Source organism: Pistacia vera, unplaced genomic scaffold, assembly GCF_008641045.1.
Source record: "Pistacia vera cultivar Batoury unplaced genomic scaffold, PisVer_v2 Contig211, whole genome shotgun sequence".
NCBI lineage: Eukaryota > Viridiplantae > Streptophyta > Magnoliopsida > Sapindales > Anacardiaceae > Pistacia > Pistacia vera.
This window is the reverse complement of record NW_022196015.1, coordinates 1,947,159-1,963,093: the sequence shown is the minus strand read 5'-3', so window position 1 is coordinate 1,963,093 and position 15,935 is coordinate 1,947,159. Positions and strand designations below refer to the sequence as shown.

The 15,935-nt window shown below is 35.9% G+C and overlaps 3 protein-coding genes across 4 annotated transcripts; all 3 read right to left on the bottom strand.

Annotated features, from left to right (window-relative positions):
• Positions 1–3,084: 3,084 nt before the first annotated feature.
• LOC116129366 (bifunctional 3-dehydroquinate dehydratase/shikimate dehydrogenase, chloroplastic-like) lies at positions 3,085–6,512 on the bottom strand. The gene is made up of 11 exons (XM_031415111.1): positions 6,406–6,512; positions 5,848–6,083; positions 5,269–5,374; positions 4,921–5,139; positions 4,466–4,812; positions 4,312–4,375; positions 4,101–4,206; positions 3,876–4,019; positions 3,646–3,794; positions 3,381–3,543; positions 3,085–3,282 (listed from the first exon to the last, which is right to left on the bottom strand). Exons 1-11 carry the CDS (start codon positions 6,418–6,420, stop codon positions 3,239–3,241), a joined length of 1,593 nt encoding a protein of 530 aa, XP_031270971.1. The 5' UTR covers positions 6,421–6,512; the 3' UTR covers positions 3,085–3,238.
• Positions 6,513–6,525: 13 nt separating this feature from the next.
• On the bottom strand, positions 6,526–8,471 carry LOC116129403 (bifunctional 3-dehydroquinate dehydratase/shikimate dehydrogenase, chloroplastic-like). Its single transcript, XM_031415148.1, has 5 exons — positions 8,365–8,471; positions 7,807–8,042; positions 7,228–7,333; positions 6,880–7,098; positions 6,526–6,771 (listed from the first exon to the last, which is right to left on the bottom strand). Exons 1-5 carry the CDS (start codon positions 8,377–8,379, stop codon positions 6,526–6,528), a joined length of 822 nt encoding a protein of 273 aa, XP_031271008.1. The 5' UTR covers positions 8,380–8,471.
• A 1,697-nt stretch (positions 8,472–10,168) lies between these two features.
• Positions 10,169–15,303, bottom strand: LOC116129363 (bifunctional 3-dehydroquinate dehydratase/shikimate dehydrogenase, chloroplastic-like). Of its 2 annotated transcripts, XM_031415108.1 has the most exons (11): positions 14,766–15,295; positions 13,322–13,427; positions 12,834–13,052; positions 12,308–12,648; positions 12,117–12,180; positions 11,806–11,914; positions 11,535–11,684; positions 11,250–11,398; positions 10,999–11,161; positions 10,536–10,875; positions 10,169–10,454 (listed from the first exon to the last, which is right to left on the bottom strand). In XM_031415108.1, exons 1-10 carry the CDS (start codon positions 14,978–14,980, stop codon positions 10,832–10,834), a joined length of 1,560 nt encoding a protein of 519 aa, XP_031270968.1. In that variant the 5' UTR covers positions 14,981–15,295; the 3' UTR covers positions 10,169–10,454; positions 10,536–10,831. The 2 variants fall into 2 exon arrangements, with proteins under 2 accessions (XP_031270968.1, XP_031270969.1); XM_031415109.1 differs by lacking the exons at positions 10,169–10,454; positions 10,536–10,875 and having other exon boundaries at positions 11,020–11,161; positions 11,250–11,394; positions 14,766–15,303.
• Between the last annotated feature and the right edge of the window lie 632 nt (positions 15,304–15,935).

Genomic DNA, 15,935 nt, shown 5'->3' with positions numbered 1-15,935 from the left:
ATCCCTCATTCCTCCCCAGCCAATCACATACACTATCCCATCTCTAATTTTGTTTCTTATAACACTATTTCACCCACATATAAGGCTTTTTTATCCAATCTGTCCTTGGCTGAACCCTCCTATTTTCATCAAGTATCACAAGACCATAATTGGGTGGATGTTATGAATAAAGAAATCCATGCCTTAGAACTGAACCACGCTTGGTCTTTAGTACTCTTACCTCCTGGCAAAGTTCCCATTGGTTGTAAATGGGTTTACAAGCTCAAGTACAAAGCTAATGGAACCTTGGACAGATATAAAGCACGTTTGGTTGCTAAGGGGTACACACAGCAGGCTAGTATTGACTATTCTGAAACTTTTTCCCCTGTTGTAAAAATGGTTACTGTTAGGACCATTTTAGCTTTAGCTTCTATGCTTCATTGGCCTCTATTTCAACTTGATGTTGATAATGCCTTCTTGTAAGGGGATTTGCAAGAAGAAATTTACATGACACTTCCTCAGGGTTTTACACAGCAAGGGAGGCAAAAAAATCTTGCGTGCAGGGTGCATAAATCCTTATATGGTTTGAAACAGGCCTCTAAGGCCTGGAATTATAAACTGACTTCAACTTTGTTGCATGGTGGTTTTTGGTAGTCCAAGTTAGACTACTCTTTGTTCATTAAGACACTGAATTCTCATACTTTCATTTTACTGGTATATGTGGATGACATTGTGATAACTGGAAATGATCAGAATTTGATTCATCAAACTAAGGAGCTATTGCATTCCAATTTTAAGTTGAAAGATTTTGGCATGTTGAGGTACTTTTTGGGGTTTGAGGTAGCTAGATCAAGTAAGGGCATTAGCTTATGTCAGGGAAAGTATGCCTTAGAGCTTATTTCTAAGTTTGGGTTATCAGCTTCTAAGCCATCTAGTGTTCCTATGGAGTCCCATTTGAAACTTACATCAACAACCTATGATGATTAGTTTCCCACTGGCAGTGATCCTTTACTTCCTGGTCCATCAGTCTATCAGAGATTGATTAGCAAGCTCTTCTATTTATGCATGACCAGACATGATTTGAGTTACCCTGTGAACTTATTAAGTCAGTTCATGCATCAGCCTAAACAATCACACATGGCAGCAACCCTTAGTGTTGTCAAATATGTGAAATCTACTCTAGGTTTAGGTATCTTTTTTCCCACAGCCAACTCTTTGCGTTTATCTACCTATAATGACTCTAATTGGGCCTCCTATTTGATGACTAGAAAATCAGTTATAGGCTATTGTATTTTTCTTGGTTCCTCACTCATTTCCTAGAAATCCAAAAGGCAGGCTACTATCTCAAAATCTTCTTCAGAAACTGAGTACAGGGCCATGGCCTCAACTATTTGTGAAGTGATGTGGATAGTCCAACTTCTCCAAGAACTTACTTTCTCCAATTTGTCTCTTGTTCCTCTGCATTGTGATAATCAGGTTGCTCACTACATTGCTTCGAATCCCATGTTTCATGAGCAGATCAAACATATAGATACAGACTGTCATATTGTACGCGAACAGATTCAAAAGGGTCTCATTAGCACTGCCTACATCTCTTCATCTGAGCAGCCAGCTGACATTTTGACTAAGGCTCTTGGGAACCAACTTCATCATCATCTTTTAGGCAAGTTGGGTGTGCTTGATCTCTAGCACACTCCAACGAGAAAAGGGGGGGGGGGGTGTATTGGAAGTTAAATATTGTTAATGTAGTTAGTTATTGTTGTTAACTGTAGTTAGTTAGTTAGTTAACTCAAGTTAGTTATTAACTAACATGATTGTATTTGTATATAAGAGGTACAATACATTCAATAAAGAAGCAGTTCATTTTTCCCCAAATATCATTCTTTGCTTCATCATATAAAAGATAACACGAGTCCGTCCCAATCCCCGACTCTTTCCAGGAATCCCTAGCCCGTTCAAGGTGGGGTGGGGCAAACGCCCAAGGCCGTCTCTAGAACATTTGTGACCCTAGGCAAGAGTTACTTTGAGGGCCTTCTAATAATATAAGCATATATTACAAAAATTATTTCAATTTTTTTTCTTTTTTTTTTTTTTTTTTTGCCTTTTGAGATGCAAAATCAATAGGAGAAGTGGACGGCGACCAGCAGGCTAACAGGGTTAGGTTATGGGGGGTTTTGGAGAGTAGATGTTGGAGAAGTGATGGGTGGTGAAATGAGTGATTTCCAATGTCAGGATTGACCGGAAAAGTCTTTAGAAGTCACGGCCCAAAAGGTATCAATGGCCAACGATTTGTAGAGTAAACGGATGAGGTATGATAGGGGTTTTGGTGAAAGGGCTGAGGGGAGGAAGAGGGTGGTGTCAAGGAAAGCTAACAACGTCGGGTACATGCCGAAAATGGCTGTCGCGTGCGGTGTATTGGAAGTTAAATATTGTTAATATAGTTAGTTATTGTTGTTAACTGTAGTTAGTTAGTTAGTTAACTCAAGTTAGTTATTAACTAATATTATTGTATTTGTATATAAGAGGTACAGTACATTCAATAAAGAAGCAGTTCATTTTTCCCCAAATATCATTCTTTGCTTCATCATATGAAAGATAACACGAGTCCGTCCCAATCCCCGACTCTTTCAAGGAATCCCTAGCCCGTTCAAGGTGGGGTGGGGCAAACGCCCAAGGCCGTCTCTAGAACATTTGTGACCCTAGGCAAGAGTTACTTTGGGGGCCTTCTAATAATATAAGCATATATTACAAAAATTATTTCAATTTTTTTTNGTATTTGGACAATAACTTGAGCTGCAGATCTCAAATTTTCTTCGGCTCAGGTCCATCCCGATCCCCGACTCTTTCAAGGAATCCTTGGCCTGTTCGAGGCGGGTTGGGGCAAACACCCATCCCTACCTTCAGAGCTGCTACTTCACTTAAGAGCAGCGGGGCGGCCTGGCGCTTTAGTGAACAACTTGTCATATAGCTAACATTATTGAACCACACATCATGTAACTAGGATTCACAAGGAGGACAAGTCGTTTATGGTCAACAGATGACGAGTCGTTCAACTACAAAGCCCAAAAGATAGCACTCGTACTAAAGTCTTTTAAAGAAATGATAGATCGTTCAAAAGAAAAGTTGTTCTCCCATTCCATATTCAATTTTTATTAATACAACAACATAACTTAACAGCTACTCCTATAATGCAAAATTTTAAACACTTTAGCTTGGATAGAAACGGACGATTTTCAGCAAAAACGAAGCACATTCCCTGTTATGCATGTTTCTCCATGAGTTGCCTAAACAATTCTTCTGGAGCTGCAATTGAAAATGAAACAAAACCAATGAATTATTATGGACTAAGAGCTGACTCTTTTAATTCTGTTTTTAACAAGTTTGGTTCAATCATAACTTACCAGGCAAACCAGTGAAGTTCTTGTATTGTTCAAAGCCTTGGCGGATCAACATTTCTGTCCCATAAACAATGACAGCTCCAGTCTCTTTTGCCTCCCTCAGGAGCCTGGTGTCTTTTGGCGTGTAAATGGCGTCGAATACTAAGCAATAATGTTTCAGGGCATGCTGCAAAGAAGTAGAAACATTAGAGTCAAATACTATGTTTATCAGTGTCAATTAAATCAATGACATTGATGAATAACAGAGAAAGGAAGGAATTTGGAATACCTTGGGCAAGGGGGTTTCATCAATTTTAGGCTTCATTCCCACAGATGTAGTGTTTGCAAGAACCATTCCTTCTTCAGGATGGAAATGCTCCACTTCTTTAAGAGTCATAGCTTTTCCCCCGACTTTGTCAGCGAGTTCTTTAGCTCTTTCTGCACATTATCACCCAGTTACAAAATTTCATCGAGAATAGAACCCAACTCAAATGTTGTAACACAATGATAGAATGTTACCAAATGTGCGATTGGCCACGACAACTCTTGCTCCCTTTTGTGCACCACCATAGGCAAGTGACTTGCCGGCACCACCAGCTCCGAGAACAACAAGTAGTTTACCAGCTAAGGGTGATTCAGTTCCAGGAGCTTTTCCGTTTAATTCTGTTGAATGAAAACATAAGTCAGAAAGCTGAGAGAGAAGTTTCTTAAGATGGATCCAACTCTAGTGAACATGGTTGCAACCTCTTAGTCCATCCTCGATAGCAGAAATGGCACCGATGTAGTCAGTGTTAAAAGCATACAACTTCCCGTCCGGTCTATGGCAAATGTTATTGATGGCTCCAATTTTCTGAAAGAAGAAAAGAATCAATCATTAAATTTTACCTGCAGGTGCAAACATCAAGTTCTGGGGAAAATGTCAATGAATATCGCAGAGTGAAAACAAATTTAATACCTTGGCAATGTGATCAATATCATCCATGCATTTAAGTGCAGCTTCCTTGTGAGGGATTGTACAGCTGAATTACCAAGTGAAATACTATTACTTCGCATGTCGAAAAACTAGCGCAATGAAATTATAAAGAAAAATATGCAAAAGGAAATTAGACCTGCATCCACCAAAATCAGGGGTTGAATAGGTGTTGAAAAACTTTGCCACATCATCCACCAGGAAATGAAGATAAATTGCATTCATACCAACTGACTTGAATGATGCATTAAATAAAAGAGGACTCTTGCTGTGGCCAACAGGTTTCCCAATAATGCCATAGATTTTAGTATCGGGGTTTATAAGTCTGAAGTTGTATAAATCCAGCAAGTCCTTTGCTGTTGGTTGGCCAGGAGCTGAAATAGCACCAGCCTCAAGTGCACCATAAGTGAGATATCCACCATATTTGGGACTAAGTAATCGAGAAATCAAACCCCTCTCACCCATAACAATCCCAATTGTTGGAATCTGCAAAGATTCAGTAAATGTATCACAAATTTAAGGACATACAGTTCAGGAATAATGCAATACTTGAAAGAAATCAGTACTTTGTAAAGAATATCATATGATACTTACTTGAGAATGCACCATTATCTGGAAAATGCGTGCACAATCAGTGATATCTAATGCAGTAGTTGCAATCTTCACTATGTCAGCTCCAGTAGCTTGTATTCTTGCCACCAGATTGCCAATAGCCTCGGCCGATGGTGTGTTGTGGAAATTGTGGGAAGAAACAATGACTTTGAAGTTATCAGGCTTCTTTCCAGAAATTGACATGTTGAAGTCATGAGCAACCTGCAAAAAGGATGAACAAAAACATACAGATGTATTAGCTTTGCGAATGGCACTTAGAAATCATAGTGCTAAAATAAAACTTATGCTGTCATGTAATTGAATTGATCAGGATGCTGAAAGTTTAGCTACCTCAAGCTCAACATCAATATAACTTGCTCCGAGTTCCATTGCCAAACGAAGTGCATCTTGTCTCTTGTTTTCATCACCTTCATATTGACCTCCTTCCCAAATTGGTCTAAAAGGTACATGAAAAAGCAACAGCTTTTAAGAAAGAAATTTTTGAAACAGAATGAAAACACTAATTACAAACCAATCAACCAAAGAGCAACAGAAAAAAGTGTTGCCCGAAGTGAAATGCAACTTTAGAACAGACTTAAAATACACTTAATGCTACTCAAATAGCCTCTAGAGTTCAATCATGAACCACTCTGAAGAGAGATTATGGATATGGAGTTTCTCCATATAGCAAAAGATACATATACAGTAGGCAGAGTGCATATCAAATTCGCCATACCTATAATTGGCAAAAAGAAGTCTAAGAAAAACATCATTCTACAGGTTTCTTCAGTTATTCATTGTATAGACAGATAAAGAGTATACCATTAAAAGCAAGACAAGTTTGTTTAAAGATAGTGAAAACAAGACAAACTAAACGAAACATTAACCAGTAAATATGGAAGAGAGGCAATCTTGGACTTTGTTCATTACCTATAAGTGACAAGAGTGGGCAGGGGAGACTGTTTAATAAGAATTTCAAGATCTTGGCGGCGATTGAAGTTTCTCAAACAGTCGAGGCGGATCTCAACAATGTCTGCACCAATTTCCTTGGCTTTTCGCATCTCAATGAACATCTGGTCCACTGTTGTTCCCATCAATGGCGTACATAGCAGCGTTGGACTACTCGGAACCCCACTTGTGCTCGTTTGAAGATCGGATGTAGTGAACTGACAAATAAAGTAACACAACAGAAAAAAGAATATGAGATTACACCGGTAGCACATACTAAGCTGCATGGACTCAATATCACAGAACTTTCAAGTAAAAAAAAATCTTCTGCAAAAACCTGAAAAGATTAATAATTATAAGTGATAAGTGAAGCTAGTTGAACAGACAAAGTAAAACAAAATGTGACTCTGAAAAAAACATATAAGCCATGGAAGCAGCTTAATTAAACCAGTTTTGAGAGAAAATAACGCTGAACGTGAAATTAAACTTGGTATTCTGAAAGAGTATGAGTAGAAAGTGAAGAGGAAAATGTAAGTATACCGGAAGGCTGCCCATTTTGCTGTGGATTAACTCTTGAACTACTGGTATAGATTTTGCAGGAGAAGTGAATAGTTGGATATAGAAGAAAGAGGTGTAATATAGTATAATGAGAGTTGTAAATTATATGTANAATAAAAGAGGACTCTTGCTGTGGCCAACAGGTTTCCCAATAATGCCATAGATTTTAGTATCGGGGTTTATAAGTCTGAAGTTGTATAAATCCAGCAAGTCCTTTGCTGTTGGTTGGCCAGGAGCTGAAATAGCACCAGCCTCAAGTGCACCATAAGTGAGATATCCACCATATTTGGGACTAAGTAATCGAGAAATCAAACCCCTCTCACCCATAACAATCCCAATTGTTGGAATCTGCAAAGATTCAGTAAATGTATCACAAATTTAAGGACATACAGTTCAGGAATAATGCAATACTTGAAAGAAATCAGTACTTTGTAAAGAATATCATATGATACTTACTTGAGAATGCACCATTATCTGGAAAATGCGTGCACAATCAGTGATATCTAATGCAGTAGTTGCAATCTTCACTATGTCAGCTCCAGTAGCTTGTATTCTTGCCACCAGATTGCCAATAGCCTCGGCCGATGGTGTGTTGTGGAAATTGTGGGAAGAAACAATGACTTTGAAGTTATCAGGCTTCTTTCCAGAAATTGACATGTTGAAGTCATGAGCAACCTGCAAAAAGGATGAACAAAAACATACAGATGTATTAGCTTTGCGAATGGCACTTAGAAATCATAGTGCTAAAATAAAACTTATGCTGTCATGTAATTGAATTGATCAGGATGCTGAAAGTTTAGCTACCTCAAGCTCAACATCAATATAACTTGCTCCGAGTTCCATTGCCAAACGAAGTGCATCTTGTCTCTTGTTTTCATCACCTTCATATTGACCTCCTTCCCAAATTGGTCTAAAAGGTACATGAAAAAGCAACAGCTTTTAAGAAAGAAATTTTTGAAACAGAATGAAAACACTAATTACAAACCAATCAACCAAAGAGCAACAGAAAAAAGTGTTGCCCGAAGTGAAATGCAACTTTAGAACAGACTTAAAATACACTTAATGCTACTCAAATAGCCTCTAGAGTTCAATCATGAACCACTCTGAAGAGAGATTATGGATATGGAGTTTCTCCATATAGCAAAAGATACATATACAGTAGGCAGAGTGCATATCAAATTCGCCATACCTATAATTGGCAAAAAGAAGTCTAAGAAAAACATCATTCTACAGGTTTCTTCAGTTATTCATTGTATAGACAGATAAAGAGTATACCATTAAAAGCAAGACAAGTTTGTTTAAAGATAGTGAAAACAAGACAAACTAAACGAAACATTAACCAGTAAATATGGAAGAGAGGCAATCTTGGACTTTGTTCATTACCTATAAGTGACAAGAGTGGGCAGGGGAGACTGTTTAATAAGAATTTCAAGATCTTGGCGGCGATTGAAGTTTCTCAAACAGTCGAGGCGGATCTCAACAATGTCTGCACCAATTTCCTTGGCTTTTCGCATCTCAATGAACATCTGGTCCACTGTTGTTCCCATCAATGGCGTACATAGCAGCGTTGGACTACTCGGAACCCCACTTGTGCTCGTTTGAAGATCGGATGTAGTGAACTGACAAATAAAGTAACACAACAGAAAAAAGAATATGAGATTACACCGGTAGCACATACTAAGCTGCATGGACTCAATATCACAGAACTTTCAAGTAAAAAAAAATCTTCTGCAAAAACCTGAAAAGATTAATAATTATAAGTGATAAGTGAAGCTAGTTGAACAGACAAAGTAAAACAAAATGTGACTCTGAAAAAAACATATAAGCCATGGAAGCAGCTTAATTAAACCAGTTTTGAGAGAAAATAACGCTGAACGTGAAATTAAACTTGGTATTCTGAAAGAGTATGAGTAGAAAGTGAAGAGGAAAATGTAAGTATACCGGAAGGCTGCCCATTTTGCTGTGGATTAACTCTTGAACTACTGGTATAGATTTTGCAGGAGAAGTGAATAGTTGGATATAGAAGAAAGAGGTGTAATATAGTATAATGAGAGTTGTAAATTATATATATATATATGTTGGTTTTGGCAATATTTATGTATTCATCTAATTATTCTAAAACATGTTTAACTTTTTTCGTTTTTTTCTTCTTCTCTGAAGGAAGGGTAGATTGAGAGTTGGGTGGGAATTAATAGTCTCACACTCTTTAAGTCTTCTCTTCAGTTGTCAAACAAACTATCAGATACGAACTGATTCTTCCTGTAGAAACTTAGGTGGTCGTCATGCAAGCTTTAACCGGCTGCTGCTTCCATTTTGGACTGTTTCATGTTTGAAACTTTAAAATAATCAAAACCTTAATCAAGTTGAAAAAGGTTGCCGCAATTCTAGCTTCAATTATAAAATAAATTTAGTCTTTTGATTTGTGTTTAAGGACTTGATTTTGTTTCTTTCTTAATGTTTCTATATGGCATCTAGAAAAAAGCATATAGGAATAATTGTTGCCAAGTACAAAGTAGATGGGTCATAAAACAATGGTTTTGTGTTTGTATCTTTGATTCATAAATAACATAAAAAACACTTCGGATTTAATTAATATAAATGATTTATACGTGATTTTTTACATAGATTTTCAGCTGTAGGTTTAATATAATCCAATAACGTAGAGATTATTGAGGTGATAAATCTCCAAACTCTTTCTCACATATGTTGGATTACAAGATATCAATGACTGCCTCAATTTAAGTCAAAATTTTAAGTTAAGTTTACATATAGTACTAAACAATTAAGATAAAAAGAGATACTGAGGGGCAACTTATAGGAACTTCGGAAAGGAGGCTCAAGAGAAAGACAGATGAATGGCGGCAAGGTCAGAGTCAAAATTGAACACATCGCCGATGAATTGGTTTGTGAAATGGGTGTTGAAAAATTTTCAAGTGATGCTTAAAAAGTTAATCCTAATCGTAATGAAACAATGAATAAGTTTGAAGTTTTGGTAAACACGTGAGTACAATAAAATGTGAGATATTTTATTCTATCTACCTTTCAGAATAAAATAGTCCAAAACTCAAAACAAAATACCCTTTTGAATATTAAATTATTGCATTCTTGTGGTAGTTCATTATTTCACAAATACAACTTCACGTGATTACCATATTCGCATATTAAATATAATTTACACTTTATTATATTTTATTTTAAAATTTCTCATCCAAAAAAAATATTTAATTTATATGATATTACATATTTCCATTTTATAAATAGACACGGGATATTATTTATTCGATGATATGTAAGTACTTAACTTTTTTCGTTGATGTCATTGTCCAGAAAATGATTTACAGAAAACTGAATTTCCTTCTTTTTAGTGAATATTGTATAATATTATTAAAATAAAACATTTGATTATCATATCAACGATATCATTGGAAACCATCACTGGATGATTGAGTGATCAACTAAGAATCTTGGATGTATTACTCAGAGACTGTTAATAGAGATGATAATTAAAAGTTTATCCAATCGTTAACTTCAAGATCCTAAGAAATTAGTTAACATGCATACAAGCTGTTCCGAACACCTCCGATCAACCAAAAAAAAAAAAAAAAGAGGATACCATTTGAAAGTGAAAACCAAATTCTGTATCTGAATCTCTTTGACCATTTTCTATCTAACAATTAGCCTTGTGCAACAGTCGTTCATACTCAAACTGCAGTTCAGATAGACCTAGATAAAATAATCAACTTCATCTAAATTATTATATATTGTCTTGTGTGGATAAACAAGAGATGTTTGATGGTTTACAGGCTCAGTTTGGTGGTAAATTCTGCATAATTTTGGAGATTCCAATCCAGAAACGTGGACAAACAATACCCACATGCTTAGCAAGAGGGAATCTCAATTATATGTTTGAGGTCACTTGCCATAATATGATCCTCTACAATCTTTGTTGGTTTATGCTGAATTGCTGATAGAAAAATACAGTTACAATTCCCTCTTTGTTATGAAGTCCCACATTATAATGCATTTTGGGCCTGAAACCCAAAAACAATACTGTAAGGCTCTATAATGTCAAAATGGATAATATTATGTTGTGCCATTTATAACACTCTTACCTGTCTTTTCACTGACTTTTTGACAGTTGCACCAATAGATCAACCATAACATTTCTATGCTGAACTTGAGCCCAATGTTTAGCCCACCCCAGCCCATTTATGTGATGAACTGATTAGACACCCGACAGTAAAGCTACTAGGCATTTCAATCAAGTTTGCTTAACTAGATTATCAATCTTCTCAGCTTTGTCTTATCAGCTGTTTATGCAATATCAATTGGTTTAACCAATGAGAGAATAATAATAATAATAATAATCATAATGCAGGTTACAATGACAATGTGTATAAATTATACATCAGAACTTAGCAAAAACAATCTCTCGCATGAACTCCTTTGGAGCTGCAATACAGAAAAGCCAAGGGGAAAGAGGTCAGATTGTATTCGAAAATTGTTTTTAATAGCATTTAAACAAAATATGTTCTCAAAACTGAAAAATTGTATAAAATTCTATGTCAAACTGACCTTCTCCGTTAGTGAAGAGGTTGAATTGACCGATGGCCTGTCGCAGGAACATTTCAACTCCACTGACTGTGATTGCTCCTGCAGCTTCAGCATCTTTTAGTAACCTGGTTTTTCTAGGAATATAAACGGCATCGAACACAAGCTGGTAATCTTGCAATGTTTCCTTCAAAAAGCATATGAACAGTTTTAGATTTAGTAGCGTAACCAAAACTGTAGAATTTTGTTCTAGTTATGATGGTTGTAGAAAGAACCTCAGCCACAGGAATTCGATCAGTATTTGGGTGCATTCCTAACGGTGTAGCATTTGCAAGAATTGCCCCTTTCTCTGGCCGGAAATTGGCTATATCTTTCAAAAGCCGAGCTTCACCCAAGACAGCACTTGCAAGAGACTTTGCTCTGTCTTTTGGACAAACAATAAGGCAATAGAAGTCAATATATTGAAACAGTCAGGATTGGAAACCAGATAATTTTTGTTATAGAAGAACAAAAATTATATCATCCATTCTCATAGGAAAAAAGACTTCTAGATCATGTACCAAAATCAATGTCAAAAATGACTATCCGGGCTCCTCTACTCTTTGCACCAAAGGCCAGTGCTCTCCCTGCACCTCCAGCGCCTGCTAGTACGAATAATTTCCCAGCAAGTGGAGAGCCAAAAGACGTTTTGCCATTAGAGGATTCCTTTTCTGTGGTATTTCAATCACATATATATCAGTATGTCAACATCTGAAATGGAATAAGATAATCAAGTCCTTACAATTTGGACATACACGTAGAAATGACATGTTCTGGCATTGCTATAAGTACCTTTAATGGCATCTTCAATTGCAGTTATTGAAGCCTCACAATCTGTATTATAACCAATTAACTTCCCATCGCTAGGCCTCCTTATAATGGTATTGACCGCACCTATAGACTGATGAAGAATATCATTTCGCAGTCAAAAAATCAGCTCCATAAACCAAACCTTGATCAAGACTTGACTCATAAATGGTGCTCTAAAACATGCTTGAGCCAAAGAATAGCAGGAGGAAATACATTGGAAAAATATTGTAATAGTATGAAATTAAAACTGTCAACATAATTGCAAAAATTCAAATTGGGGGAAACAGATCAACCTGAGCAGGAGGATGGAGTTCATCGCAGAACTCAGTCACGGCTTCCTTGTATGGAAACCCAACACTACAATTAACACATGAGAAAAATGAGAATTTCGCAAAGACAAATAAAGCAGTTATGACATATTCCCCAATTTTATGAGTACCAAAATATTTTATAGGTTTCCTAACTTCAACATGGACTAGCATACCTAAAACCAGCAAAGTCAGCACGTGAGTAGGTGCAAAAGAATGATTTGAGATCATCAACAAACATGGGGACATATATTCCGTTGAAATTCACATATCTGAAAGTGGGATTATGCAATAATGGACCTTTGCTGTGGCTAACTGGTTTCGAAATGAGCCCAAAAACTGTAGTATCTGCATCTATATGCTTCACATTATAAGTTTGTACCAGGCTTTCTATTGTAGGTAGACCAGGATCCGGATTCCCCGCTAAAGATCCATAGACTAAATCGACACCATATTTTGGAGACAAAATCTGGCTCATGAAGCCTCTTTCCCCAACAGAGTATGCAATTGTTGGAACCTGTTGGTAATATCAGCAGCTAATGTCATACTGCAGTTACAAAATTCTAAAGAATTTACTAAGATTTATCTAATCTCATGATGCATTTAAAGTTCCTCTACTCAAAGAAAATGTTCTATTCATTGAATCTTATGTATTTTGCAATACATTTAAATTGCATATAGTGCCATTATGCAGTTTAATACCTGGCAGTGTGAAATCAACTGAAATATTCTGGCTATTTCAGTAATATCAGTTACGCTGGCAATTAGTTTAACGAAATCTGCTCCAGTGGCTTCCATGCGTGCTACAAGATGGTTGAGATCTTCAATTGAAGGAGTTATGCCGCCTAAGTAATGTGATACGACAAATTTTGTATCACTCTGATGTCTCATTTGCCATTTCTCTTTAAAATCAGAAGCCACCTGAGCAATCAAATGATGCAAGTCAAATAATCTGACACTTGAGATAACATTTAGTTCATAACAATGATAATGAAATTGGTTCTAATGCTGCCATAGGCATCATATTTAATATCTGCTATCAAATATTTAATTTAAAATAAAGAAGAAAAAGTGCCAAATGGAGAATACCAATAAGTAAGAAAGAAAGAATCTTAAATGCCCTGTTCGAGAATGAATAGGATATATACAGTGTATATATATATATATATATATATATATCAAATATCTACCTTGAGTTCAAAATCAACATAATCAGCTCCTAGTTCTTCGGCTATATGAAGTGCTTCCAATCTTTTTTGCTCATCACCTTCATACTGACCACCTGCCCATTTTGGCCTAGAAAAAATTGCATAACTATTATTAGATGTCGAGGAAATTAGAAGTTTGACATTACCATGTAATATTATTCATAATTACAGCTGCTCCTTTAGTACTGAAAATTACACTTGATTATTCTCCAGAGACAAGAAACATATAAATTCCTCCTAAGTTCACCATAATTTTATTTAGTTCTGAACTTGCTCATCCTTGTTATCTTATCTTATTAATCTTTTAACAGTAGACTAATTGAAAATAAACATCTGACAACTTAGAATGAACATATATACACAAGCCTTTTCCTGTGGCATAATTCCATCATCCATCCTCATCATTCAACAAACTTTTGAAACTGAGAAGAAATATATGTAACACAATTAGAGGAAGTGCAGAGCCTGACATGGAAATTTCAGAGCAAATTACAACAGAGAAATATGCAGATCATCTTTGTAAATTTGTGAACACGAGTACATCAGAAACCACCCACATGGTTGAGCACACATCTTAGAGAAAAATTATGTGGCTCCTCTAAGATCACCAAATTTTCTGATGTCCTCAGGTCAAAAAAGATTAAAAACCACCCTACGGTAAGTCCATTTATAAGAATACCCAGGTTGAAAATATCACCCATTCAGTTTCACAATGTTCTTCTGCATACAATTATCAGTTACTTTGAAAAAATTGGCAACCAACATGTGAACTGGAAGCCACCAGATGATTGGTATTGAAATAAACTTAGGAATATGCAAAGCATCAGAGACAGACTCCTCATTTATCTACTGAACATTATTAATCTACTGTATATTATACAGTATGCAACAGAAAGCAACTATTCATATGCATTCTTTATAATTTATAATGATTAACTAGGTCCTACCCACAACCCAAATATGAACTTATAAGTATTTCTGCAGCTTATACTATAAATACGGCATATATGGGACATTAATGTCTTTGCCCACCTAATAATTTGCAATATGACTGACTGGTCAGAGACTCAGAGTCGTGTTTTACCTGTACATGCTCTTTCGTCCTCTTATGAAAAGAAAAAAACAAATTACTAAGGGACCACATATATTTCTCATCAAAATCTTGTCATTTTATGATTCTTTTCATGTACTAGTTAATTACTATATTACTCTCCAGCATCATGATTGCGACACTGCCAACTATTTGATTGTAAAAATAACCCCTTCAATTTATGAAAGAAAGAATTGAAGTCAGTCACACAATCTTTCAGCTCTAAAGGGGGAGTGCTCATTCCGTTGTATAAAAATAGAACTATACAGTTTGAATACCAGAAAAGCAAATGCAAATATGACAAAGTCTAAGAATAGATGGAATTGTAACTGTTACCGGTAGACAATGAGCACTGGCAATGGCTTGTTTTTGAGGATGATTTCAAGGTCTCGGCGAGGCTGAAAGTTGCGAATGAAGTCCAACCTCAACTCAACTATATCTGCACCTTCTGCCTTGGCCCTGTCCATATCGCTCACCATTTGCTCCGCAGATTCAACCATTAATGGAGCACAAATCATGGTTGTATTCTCGGAGATTGGAAGACTACCCATATCAACAAAAAATAATATCCTTGCTCAAATGACAAGAGAAATGGTAATGAAGTAAAAGTTGGTGAGGGCTTTCTCGAAATTTGAAGACTACCCTTTTGATGAAAACACGATCAAGAAACTAATCTCTAAGCAATATTATCAAGAACCACATATATAGCAAAAGGGTCGATGCGCAACATGTCAACACACAACACAAATGTTATTTGAAGTAGAAATGGTTTTTGGCATCGCTGGTCTAATTTGTACACCTAGAAAAAAACAAAGCAACCACCAACTTGGAGAAAGTATTGCGGTAAGTGAGGTTCATGAGGGTGATAGGTTATTTGGTTGATTAGTAATAGTAGTGACGTAGAAGAAACATTTATATATTTCGTGCATGAATCTCTTCAGTTCCATGTTGTGAATAATCTCTTGGTTTGTTTTATTTTTGCTCTTAAAAGATAAGAGTGATGAGCTGTATCCAAGTCATTGTTGTTCAGATATCTAAAGTTAATATATTTGTGTCGGTAACTTATGGTTAAGATAAAGAGACTTTCATATTCCAGTCAAAGGATTTGACATTCTTTATTTATTTGAAGGTTGATTAATTAAGATTTCAAAGTAGCCCTCCAATTATTCTTCTTTATATTATAGATTACGTAGCCACACCCACACCTATTGGTTCAATTGAACCCACTCAACATTTGAAAAAAAAAAAAATTAAAAGGGTTTTATATACTATAAAATTTACAATCTTGACCCTACTTAAATTTATATTGACCTCACAAAAATTTGTATTAATATTTTTTTACTTTTAATTTATTCTTCGTTTGCTCTCATTTTAAATCATACTTTCTTCTTCCTTTGATTAGATTATTCAAGAAATGCTATTACTTTGGTGGCTACTAAGATGATGCTCATTTTTTTTTTTTTTTTTTTTGCTTAAAATATTTTCTTTTATCTTTCTTAATTGATG

Excerpts from the sequence above, each read along its gene's own strand:
- LOC116129366 (XM_031415111.1), bottom strand. Across the intron at positions 4,020-4,100 it reads TATCGAGGATGGACTAAGAG|AATTAAACGGAAAAGCTCCT; the intron begins GTTGCAACCATG and ends TTCATTCAACAG. Across the intron at positions 3,795-3,875 it reads CGTGGCCAATCGCACATTTG|AAAGAGCTAAAGAACTCGCT; the intron begins GTAACATTCTAT and ends GATAATGTGCAG.
- LOC116129363 (XM_031415108.1), bottom strand. The coding sequence starts at position 14,980 with ATGGGTAGTCTTCCAATCTCCGAGAATACAACCATGATTTGTGCTCCA. Across the intron at positions 13,053-13,321 it reads ATGTTGATTTTGAACTCAAG|GTGGCTTCTGATTTTAAAGA; the intron begins GTAGATATTTGA and ends TTGATTGCTCAG. Across the intron at positions 11,685-11,805 it reads AATTGAAGATGCCATTAAAG|AAAAGGAATCCTCTAATGGC; the intron begins GTACTTATAGCA and ends GAAATACCACAG.